General features: G+C 34.8%; 1 protein-coding gene across 1 annotated transcript; it reads right to left on the bottom strand.

Annotated features, from left to right (window-relative positions):
* Positions 1-485: 485 nt before the first annotated feature.
* LOC117209613 (protein Smaug homolog 1) lies at positions 486-11,273 on the bottom strand. Its single transcript, XM_033451836.1, has 9 exons — positions 11,118-11,273; positions 9,252-9,589; positions 8,856-9,174; positions 8,527-8,771; positions 8,332-8,442; positions 7,891-8,262; positions 7,627-7,786; positions 7,262-7,514; positions 486-7,181 (listed from the first exon to the last, which is right to left on the bottom strand). The coding sequence occupies exons 2-9, from the start codon at positions 9,463-9,465 to the stop codon at positions 7,014-7,016; spliced, it is 1,842 nt and encodes a 613-aa protein (XP_033307727.1). The 5' UTR covers positions 9,466-9,589; positions 11,118-11,273; the 3' UTR covers positions 486-7,013.
* Positions 11,274-11,361: the final 88 nt, after the last annotated feature.

Genomic DNA, 11,361 nt, shown 5'->3' with positions numbered 1-11,361 from the left:
AACAGAAAAGGAACTATTTAGTGAATTGCAAATTAATAAAACATTATCTCGTACACCACACAAACCTCGAATGATAAAATTATTATTGCGGATGATACCACGTGAGTTACATTCTAAAACATAAAAGATGCCATCTTGTACACTTACAACAAACGATCAATCCACCATTATCACACCAAACGACTAACATTTCGTTTGCCACATTAATACGTTACCACAGATTATGACAATTGCAGACCTTACAGACGCATTAATATTCTTCGACATCTCAAGAATTTTGAGAATTATTTAGCTTATTATTTTTTATTTAGAAAAACTATGTGCGTTAGACGAAGAAAACATATATTTATAACAACTACAGTAGTTGTACTAATATATCTAAAAAAAAAACAGTTGACTAGTTGATTATTAGAAACAAATATATAGAAATATTAATGCCACTTTAACGCCACTGTACCTATAAAGAGAAGAACACAACCATTAAGTTGTTTGCGTATGAAAAATTTTTTATTGAAAAATGTTCTTTCACGCTACAACGTCAGTATACCTTCGTCTATTTAACGTTATAACAGTACAAAAATTGCATTTTTACAAGTTATCCAGCTTACGTGACTAAAATATCCCAGTTAGCAATCTGATAATTCAAAAGCTACGTCTCTTAATAATTAACAGAAGGCGCCGTGTATAGCAGAGGCATTCTTTGGCCAAAACGCAACATACCAGTCTCAAATGGAATTCATCCACCTTCGATAAATCAATCGGATCGATAAATTCATCTACAATGTGTATCTATCTCGTCAAATATCGACGAATTCTCTGTCTCTCCTGTTTAATACCAAGAATAGAATCGGCGTTTGCTTTACGGTTCGCTGAATTTGCTACTCGAAACTTCGTCCGAGTCGATAGGTCGTCTCGTGTCACGCACATACGCGCGATTTGGAAACAGGAGAATCGAAGAGAAAACAACAACGAGAAAAGAAAGGAAAGAAAAAGAAAAAGAAAAGAGAAGTGTTCCGTATCGTTCGAACCGTAATGCATAAACGACCGAATCGAACGCAATCGACAAGATACAAAAAGCTAAACACATTCAACGTGCTTCGTACATGAACTTGTTAAAATTGAAACATGTCAAATAGTCGCGTTCGCCGGCCAAAGCACACCTAAAAAAAGAGCAGAAGCCCTTCCACACGAAGAGGCGTTACATTTTCACGCGTGATTACACACAGATCGTCTTTCTATTCTTTCAGCTGCTCCTATTCCGTATAAACGCGTTTCTAAAGCGCATCTTCCGTTTTTGCCTAGCTTCTTTCTCTCGTCGAAGCAAATGTCAGTCGATGGTTGTTTATTTTGCTACCTGGGTTATCGTCAATGACGCTTTATTTCGGCCGGAAACTTGCTCTTTTTCGTTCGCTTTCTTTTTTGTTCCTTTCTTTAATATATACGCTGTTAGCGAAAATTTAATTTCTTCCATTACTTACGTCCTTCGAGACGATGAGTTCTTCGGCTACATGTTCTCACTTGTTTTTTGTAATCTCGATCTCATCGAGATACATACTACGCGTACGCTCTAAGTATGTAGACTACGGATATTTATGCAAATTCATATTTTCATATTAATATAATCAGAAGAACGGAACATTAATTAGAAGATCGTTTCAACTATGAAATATTGTAATATATTGTACATGTACATTTTGTGTATTTTCGCGCCTTTACATTTCCTGTAGATGCATAAAAATCCGCAGTTGAGTTCTAAGTAGTCGATCACCTGAAACGCAAGCATCCGGCCAAAGAGTATATCCTGTGCTATATAGCGTTTTAATAACTCATTTGTCCCCGCGCCGGTACAAGAGATCATAATCTCTGAAGCGGATTAAAAGCAAATGCAACGAATGGATAAGCATGGCGACTGATCGTCGAGTGTCAAACGTCTGCGCATCTATAATGCGACGGCCTGTCATCTTGGCCGCCATCTTTGCACAACTCTGGCTGGTACAAATATCGGAGAATTCGAAGCTTTCACAAATTGATTTCTTACCGATCGAAATTACCAAAGCATTTTCCGCGTGTATAGAGCATCCTTTTAGAAGAATTCTTTGATAGCGTTACAGCCAACTTTTTCAGAAATTTCATAATATACTGACAAAGCTGGCTAGCTCTGAAAGATCTAAAAAAATAATATATATATATAAATTCTACGTGTTCCTATGAGAACTGAACCAAATTTGAGATACGCAGTTCAACGGTTTCGACCTTATGATCTATCAGTTCCCAAAATGTTTACTTTAAATTCTATTTAGGAGCCTTTTAACTCGTGATTTAACTGGGATATCAAATCTACGAAGTTCTATATGACTAGAGAACCCTTCTTAAATAAAATGTTTCATCTAACATCTTTTTTCCTTTCCATCTTTTGAAACATGCAAATATTCGAGGCAATCCGTGTCTTTTAAAACAAGTTATATATACAGCCTATTAGGATATAATTACTAAATATTTTCGAATCGATATTATTTAACGAAGAAAGATAAAGGACGGCGCAGGGAAGTAAAGATAAAAATCGGAGATAATAGTTCTTAATCGACGAGGGCAGTACAGTTGGTTACGTGTTCGTTGTTGAATTTGATTTTAAACATGTTCTATGCTACGAATATATAAAAAAATATAGAAGAAAGTTAAAAATAAAAAAATGTTCTTTTTTCTTTTCAAATATGATTTCAATTTTATACGATGTGGAGGTAAAGTATTCACACATCATATTTTTCCAATCGACTTATACCGATAACGAAATCTAGTAACGCCAGGAAATCGTCCTTTTAAAAAGGCACTGCACCCGAAAGTCTCCAGAATTTCAATGGTGAGAATATAAATTTAACATCGTCTTATCCATTCGATGCTATCGAATCGCAGTAAGCTGTGCTTCTGCCGAAAGCCACCGCACCAGTTATCCCTCACGACTATATGAGGCAAAATTTATGGAATATTGTCCACGACCAAACAGTGGACTCGATATATAACGACAGCGTAAGTACTATAAGTGCAACGTTCCCTTCGTATCTCGTTTATGCGCGTGATGTACACCATAACTGCTTTGCCTCGTATCAAGATTGGCTTCAATGCAGACGATTTTGTTCGCAATCGTGGCGCCAATGAGATTCGACAGGTTCAAACTTTAATGATTAGATTGCGAAGGTTCATCCATTTACGAAAAATTTAAATGTACGAAAACGTAGAGAATGCATACTGTAATATATATATGAATGTACAAAATATCTATAACGAAGTACGTAATATTTAAAAAGTAGAACAAATTTCAACGTAAGTCCTGTGTTCAGTCGTATTCGTAAAAATCTGAATAAACGTTCGCAATCTGCTAATAATCTAATGCATGCGACCGTGTGACCTTGATATTGGAATATACACGGTATAAAATTGTGGAATCGCATAGCGTCACTTTCGCAAGAAATATCGCGTGGCTCGTTAGCATCGAAACCTGGCAAACAACAATTTTCTAAACAAAGACAGGGCGTCGACAAACGTATCGGATTTCGTATTCCTCGTTCTTTTCTCGTTCGTTTGTGATCGTTTCAGCGGTCGTCGATCTTTGGCAGAATCACGCTTCCGTTACATTTTTCTATTTCTTCTTCTTCTCTTTCTTTTTTTTTCCTTTTTTTTTTAACTTTTTCTGATAAACACATCATGCATGTTCGCTCGATGCGAATAATATCTCTTTGCGTTTCTTAGCTAGTTCAGGTCCTGCCCTTTTTAAAATTGATCGCGTTTATTTAGATACTGCGTTTCAGTATGAAATAATAAATCCTACGTTGAACGAATTTCCTGAAGTCGTTTGGAAGCAGTCTTTCAGCTTTTATTCTTGCATGCGTTAACGCTAAAGTCGTCGTATATATCTTTTTCCTCCACCTGTTTTCTTCTCTCTCTCTCTAGATCTTTCCTCCTATCTTCGTTCTTATCTTCTTTCTTTTTTTTTTTTTATCATTTCTTATCTTTTTTTCATTTAAGGATTTTAAATCGCGCGCGCTCGCCCTCGCTTTCACTTTTTAACCTTCATTCGTTTCTTTTCTTTCTTTTTTTTTCCTTTCCCCGTTTTGCGCAATTAAATGTACAAATAATATCTATACACATTTAAAAGTGGTAGAAATTAGAAATTGTATTCACGTTTGACTAGCTTTTGACCGTCTCTCCCGAAAAATTATTACGTGTTTGCCTTCCTGTCTATATACGAAACATCTCTGGGATTCTAGTCGGATATACGTAATGTCCGTCTGTGTATACGAGTGTTTATGTATGCATGCTATATGTACGTGTATATGTATACGTGAATAGGATGAGCGTATACGTAAAATCGTATATGAAACTCGATTCTTTCGTCAATTTGTTCTTTTTTTTCCTCATAATTATAGAAAGGGGAAAGAATATGGGGGATGAATGATCACCGCAAAATATCGTATCGATTGATCGTTCCTCTAATCTGTTTCGTGTTGACGATTTCTTTTTTCATTCAAACAGGCTAATTAATTAACCGAGAAATCACCGCGCGCCATTACGTAGATTCATGATCCTAATAAGAGTATAATCATTAGAATAAATCGTTATAACCTAGATATATAGCTAGCAAATTACTCTCTCGTTAACTTGATATATACTCTCACATGCACGCACATACAAACGTATTCTCTTCTTCTCCCGCCCTTTCATCCAATTTTCTCTTTCACTCGATTTTTTGTCTTCATTCTCTCTTTCCTCTCGCGCTTCGTTCTCTAATTCTTAATATTTTGACAGGTTTTTCCTTCCACAGTCTTCCAATTGTTTTTATTCACGCGGCCGTGCAGCTGATCGAGAATTAAACGAAACGAAGAAACGCCCGAAATTCACCACGCGGCTCACGGCGCGTGAATTGTTCAGTCTTTCGTTTATATATTTGTTTTTTTTTTTTTGCTTATTTGTTTGCTTGTCTCATATATTGTTTATCGATACGTTATATCAGTTTATCGCTAATACTATTATATTTAGTTATTAAATTTAATCTTTCCCGTATCTTTACATGTTCCTTTTTCTTTCACTTCTGTTTCTCGTTCTTTCATCATAATCATCGCCACCCGTTTCATCTTTTTTCTTTCTCGTATCTCCTTCTTCCTCCCTAACCTTGTTGCACGAAAAATATTATGCTACGGTTTTACTCGCGACGTAGTTACGATTAAAGTGCTAATAAGTGCATTTTATATAGTATGGTGTACGGTTATAATTTAAAGCCACAGATTTCGATGTCGCATCATGAAAGCATAATGCAAGTTTTTCTTTCAGTTCTAGCATTCCTCGACTCGTTTCGCTACATGTGTATATTTAATTATTTAGTCTTATACCCTTCTTAGCGTTCGTTAGCACGAGACATATACCTTTCTAAGGCCTTAAAAAATCCGTTTATTATTAATAATCTCTTCGCCTTCTTCCCCTACTCCCTCTTTCTTTCCTTCAGTACTTCCTATCCTCTTCTACTTATAGTTGTTAACTGCGACTTTAAAAGAAGAGACACGTGGTAACTCTCTCTCTCTCGCTTTCTCCCTTATCTTCTTCCTCGCGTAAAAGTATAAAGAATCACGAGATCTGTGCGCAAACTACAAAGTATACACACCGCTGCATGTCATCTTTTCCTATTCTTTTTTCTCCAACAATCGTGATTGCGAAGGCGAATTTAGAACGTGTACATGCGACAGCGCTTCGTCTCTTTGCTTTCTTCCTTTTCTTTCAATGTATGTAACGAAGTAATATTGTGTATTATATCTTTTAAGTATGATTTTCCATTTCCTCTAAGGAGAGCTATACAGTAATAATGACGATAGCGGGGAGAGTATAATGTTATAGTATTAGCAGTACTCATAATAGTAAGAGTAGTTGTGAGGGCTACTTGTAGTAGGGTAATGGTAATAGTAATAGCATAGCTGATAGATGATAATGGTAGAAACAGTCGTAACGATAGGAGGGTAAAAATAGCAATAGCGTGAAAGCATATTAATAATGGTGTTAGTGGTCACCCAGAGAAATGGTAGTAAACGGTAGCAGTAATAAGAGTTTACATAGTAATAATTGTAGTAATAACTATAATAATGATGATGATAATAGTAATAATAATATGACAAGCAGTAAAGACAATGATGAACATAATGAGAATGATGGTGTGGCGAATTAGCTATCGGCCGGAATAGTAATAAACGATGGTGACAAAACATAGAGTAATAAGTAGTAGCAATAGCGGCGGTGGCAATAAGAAAGTAGAACGGAGAGATAATTATCGTAGTAATGTTAAAAAGAAGTAAAATCAGTCAGTTCGTTAAAATGAATACATTAGTATATAATGTGTCCTGGCGCTTAAAATCAGACAAATTCCATTTCCCGAAATGGATAACACACGAAGATAATAATATTGCAAACATCGCACAATTAATGTGGTGTACCTTTTTCGTCCCCTTTTTTTTCGTTTTAATATATGTTATACGTTTTTTTATCCGCTTCCCATAAAATTCTATCTCATATGTGTATACATATATATTCTTTATATAATACATTTATATAGATGCAGCAATTAGTCAAGGAAAGAATCTATCTTCCTAATAGCATTTGGCTTGCCAAATTCTGTCAGTTTCAATTAAATAGTATAATTGCATCAGATATAATAAAAAATATTTTTTTTTAGTTTTCCTTCGCGCGTCGTTCTGACATCGCAAAACTGGGTTTTCTTGGTGTAAATGTCTCAAATGTTGGACATTTCATTTGGTAGGGCTATTAAAGCGTGAGAATGCATGCACGTTTATACGTGCTACTTGTCAGCATTTATCATTGCTGTCGGAGTCTCTTTATTCTCGCAAAATGTAAGGACGTCAGTCTTGCCTTCGACTTTGAAAGATCGGAGCTCGGACATATATGTCGTTTTATAATTTTTCTGTTTTTAACAGGACTTACTTGTGTAGATCCAGTCAAGGAAAAAAACAAAGAATTGATTAGGCCTCACCGAAACCACCGATTGCTTGTTCCGTCATTCTTAAACAAAGAGATTCGAGACGAGAGTTGATTTCTGGCTCCGTTGTTTCGGATGCGTTGTTGCTACTCGGGCTAAGAAAATGATCCCTCGGTGCACTGTATGTGCGTTGTAACGTTCTTTGTAACTGCTAAAATGTGAATAGAAACTAATTTTTCTCGTGAAAAAGCTCGCATCTAAATGCGAAATTAAGCTTAATAAAAAACGTACCTGTAAACTAGATTCTTGTAAACTAGGTCGCTTTTTGGTCGCGTGGACTGGACGTAAAGTATTCTGATTTACGCTTTGGTTCTGATTATTTTGTAAATATGGTGTAGATATACTGTTTCTGTGAGTGCTAACCACAAAAGAATTGTTTTGCGGATGTGTATTATGGACGTGTCCTAAGTTTAAACTTGGTTTTCTATTGTGCTGCTGGGGGTTACAGTACCTTCTATTATTGTAGCCATAATTATGTTGCCATCTGAAATTTTGTACGAATGTTAATTATATATCCAGTTATTTATTTCGAACTTTATAATTATCATGATTTCAAAAGAAAAGTTATTTCTTTTAGTTATTCCTCTTTTCCTTACTTTGGAGTCGGTCGTGGATTTCCAAGTCTACTGCGCCATTGTTGTACCTTCTCCTTTTGATTTGGAGTAAAGCAATCATGCTGCAATACTTTCTCTAATATGTTAATACAAGCGCATAAAATACCGTCATCCACGCTATCCAGTGCCAACCGGCTACACACTACAAAACAAACAAACACGACGTGTTAGAATATTTTTATTCTTGTTATCTGGTATATATCATATTATCTTGAAACATTACATTAATAATTACGCAATACTCACGTTTTCCAAGAACCTTGGTGAATTGTGCAGGTATATCCTGAAGATCATTTTCTTGGCTGGGTTTCATGGGAGTAGCTAAGATAATTTTTAATTCATCGATCGTATTAATCAATACTGTCGGACCTTGTAAAAACGAAGCCGATTGTGTATTATCGCGAGTTGGTTGTAATAAGTCTTTCTCTAAATTTAGAAGTGTTGTATAGCGTTGTTGCAATTTTGCGATAGAAAGGGCTAATTTATGTCGGGCCCCTTTCGTCACGCCTTGTTCTGCTAATTGTTCCTCAGTTAACTGAAGCATTTCTTCGTAACTGAGAGTAACAAACAGATAACTATATTTATGAAGGCGTAAAGTTTTAAGCCATGATGGGACATCTGAAAAATAGATAATATGTTACTTTTCTTATCGATGAAGCGTAAATTTATGAAATTATATATACGTACCTCTCATACCACTAGCAAGCGATCGAGTAGATGTTTCATCTAAACGCCCTTCGCTGCCGCTACTTGCGCAAGAACTTTGAGGACTCAGTGGGCCTAATCCAATAAGATTGCCTGTTTAGAAACCAACAATTATTCAAATAAAATAAAAGTATAATCGAAATACTCTTGTTAACATTAACTTCAAATTAATCTAACTTGTATGATCCCCAGATACGCTGAAGCTTCGTGGCTTATGTTTAGTTGTGCAATTTATATTGTTACTGCGATCAACAACTTCTAGATGATGAGATGGAGCAACGGGTGGTGTTAAACTGTTCGATCGTCGTTGACGAGTTACAGGTGGAGGAAATTGCAAATTGAAGGCAGTGCCTGATTGTGTGCCAAATAAACTTGTCTGTTCACTTTGCTGTTTAGAATTTCGCTGCCATGCATTATCCCATCTAAATTAAAAGTAAATAAAATTAATATAATAAATATATACATAAATATTATACATAAATATTATATAACTGTTTCTAATTCACCTAATAGTAGTACTAGTGTACTCCTCGAGACTGTGTATTGGTGGTGTACCACTAATACGTTCTTCAAGATGTCGAAGCCACTGAGTCAAAGAACGTCTATCTTGACTAGTTATAGCTGGATGAATCAAACAATAACTTAACAGTTGTTGAGTTTGTTCGGTAAATTGCCCTGTAGTTACACAATGGCTTACTAATTCTGGTATTGCTACTAAGTAACATTGTTTGCACTCTATATTCCCAGGCCTTAATAATGGCAAATGTGTTAAAAGTTGATTTATAGCAATTTCTGTTGATTCTGATAGCAATGAGTTAATAAATGCTACAACAACATTTTTTGGTAAAAATCATTTACATTTGCAGACTCTTAAATTCGTTTATACCAATTATAAAAATTACCTGGATTATTAGCATTTAGTTCCTGTGAGTCTAATTCAGAAACAGAGTGCAAGGAATGCTGCACTGCTTGTGCAAGAAACCTTGCTTGAACTGCAGGAATGCGACGAAGTAGTGCATATAAAACTACAGTTTGCTCGCATTCATTCCATTGTGAGAAAACTCGAGTCAATTCACCAACTTGTTCGCAGAATAGAGCACCGGGTGACCACTTCATTTTTAACAGTGCTTTAGTGATAAGGAGCAAATATTAAAAGCTCCAATTTTTTTTTGGATTATTCGGATTATGATTCAATTGTGTTCCAATAATATTTAAACAAAACCAGGTATGTGCCAGCACTCTGTATTAAATATAAAGAATATTTACATTTTTAAGATGTATTCTATGTAAAATAATTTATTAGGAATTTAACCCTAATGTCCTCCCAGAATCTAAATGAGGATTATATTTTAATAAATATTATTAAGATATAAACAGTTATCAAATATTTGGCTTTTACTATTTTTTGCATAGTTAAATATTTAAAAATAAAATTATACAATATATCAAGGACAATCTAATTCATTTGAAATTTATTGCTAAAATATTGTTCTAATACCAATACAATACATTTTTAATATTAAATTCAATAGGGTAATGTTAATAATGATTTTATATGAGTATACACATTTATTTGTATGTAATATATAAAAAAATCTTATTATATACATACATAATAGAATTGCATGGTTAACTAAAATACATCTTTAAAAACTATCTTTATATTAACTGTATTATAATACTCAAATAGCAAGGGTTGCAGATTTCAATTATTCGAAAGTTAATTATTAACTTTTATATCTTAAATCACCCATAACTTTATCGTTTTAACCTAGTATCATAAAATTAATATTTAACATAAATTAACATATCAACTTTCTAGAACAGTGAAAGTGTGCAGCAAGTAAAATCGAACGCCTAATATTAATTAGTCTTACAAAATTATTATATTAAACCTACTTGTATTTATTTCAAAAATAAAACTTATAACGTACAACGTACCATAAAAAACAATAACAATAATTTATTACAATTAGGTACACTAAATATTCCAAATAATTTTTTCACCAACTATAATACTGTAAACACTACTTTAGTCTTCAGAAAAGAAATATATTAATTCTGTAATATCGAATCGTCGGATTTTTTCGGTCTTTATAGGCGTATAACGAAGTCTAATGTCCAACATAACCTCAAAATATCTGTGTACACTGCATCGACATGTAGGTACATCGATAAGAATTCCACTGAGGTCAAGTTTGTTTACCCCGCGATGCGTGTGTATTTATAGCTTTCCTGTTACGATCCATTCGGCGGTGCAATGGCACCGTGTGCGAGACTTTACATGCCTCTAACACTGATAGATAAGATACGATTCTTTCTACGGACAGAAATAACACAACTGTTCATCAAAGTTCCACCAAAGGCTCTAAAACCCTCATATGATAAAACTAAATATTTCTTAGAAAAATTTCATTTTGTATTTCCGTAGAATTCTTCGAGTCGCGTTCGTTGGTGCCGCTGCTATCTTTGTGTGCGTGGGATAGTAGAGGGGAAAGGACAGAGAACGAACAGAGAAAAACAAGAGAATAAAAAATAATTCGTTTATGTATTAATATTAATCGACTTTCACAGTAAAACGTATATGTAGTAGAATTATCGAAATTGTCACGAAATAGGTGAAAGGGATATTCTATAAATGTAACAAATATATTGCTACTGTGCGACTAGCACTCGGCCATTGAGCCGAACAGCAAACAACAAATTGTATGCTGAAATCGGTCAACGCGTTTATGCTATATAATATAGCTACATATTGATATAATTACCGTATGCAAGGCTGGAAGTGGCTGTTCCACAAGTTCGTTGTGTCCCTTGCAAAATAACAACAATACACAATTATAGCATTTTAGACGACGTCTAGTTAAAGGAAACATGTATCCACCATGCGGTATGGTGGGCTTACGTGACCACACTGGTTCGTCGTCGCAACTCGTTGCAGAACTTCACCTCTGCTATTGGACCACGCTCGAATGATAACAACCAATCGTGCTATAACTTGGGGCGCGGTTC

Source organism: Bombus bifarius, unplaced genomic scaffold (assembly GCF_011952205.1).
Source record: "Bombus bifarius isolate JDL3187 unplaced genomic scaffold, Bbif_JDL3187 scf7180000008178, whole genome shotgun sequence".
In the NCBI taxonomy this organism is placed as follows: domain Eukaryota; kingdom Metazoa; phylum Arthropoda; class Insecta; order Hymenoptera; family Apidae; genus Bombus; species Bombus bifarius.
The sequence above is the reverse complement of the archived record's forward strand: the minus strand, read 5'-3'. Positions and strand labels throughout refer to the sequence as shown.

What these genes read in the sequence shown, in the direction of transcription:
- LOC117209613 (XM_033451836.1), bottom strand. Translation starts at nt 9,465, where the DNA reads ATGAAGTGGTCACCCGGTGCTCTATTCTGCGAACAAGTTGGTGAATTG. An exon ending in TACACTAGTACTACTATTAG is followed by an intron (nt 8,772 to 8,855) that starts GTGAATTAGAAA and finishes CTTTTAATTTAG; the next exon opens with ATGGGATAATGCATGGCAGC. An exon ending in GCTTGCTAGTGGTATGAGAG is followed by an intron (nt 8,263 to 8,331) that starts GTACGTATATAT and finishes TCTATTTTTCAG; the next exon opens with ATGTCCCATCATGGCTTAAA.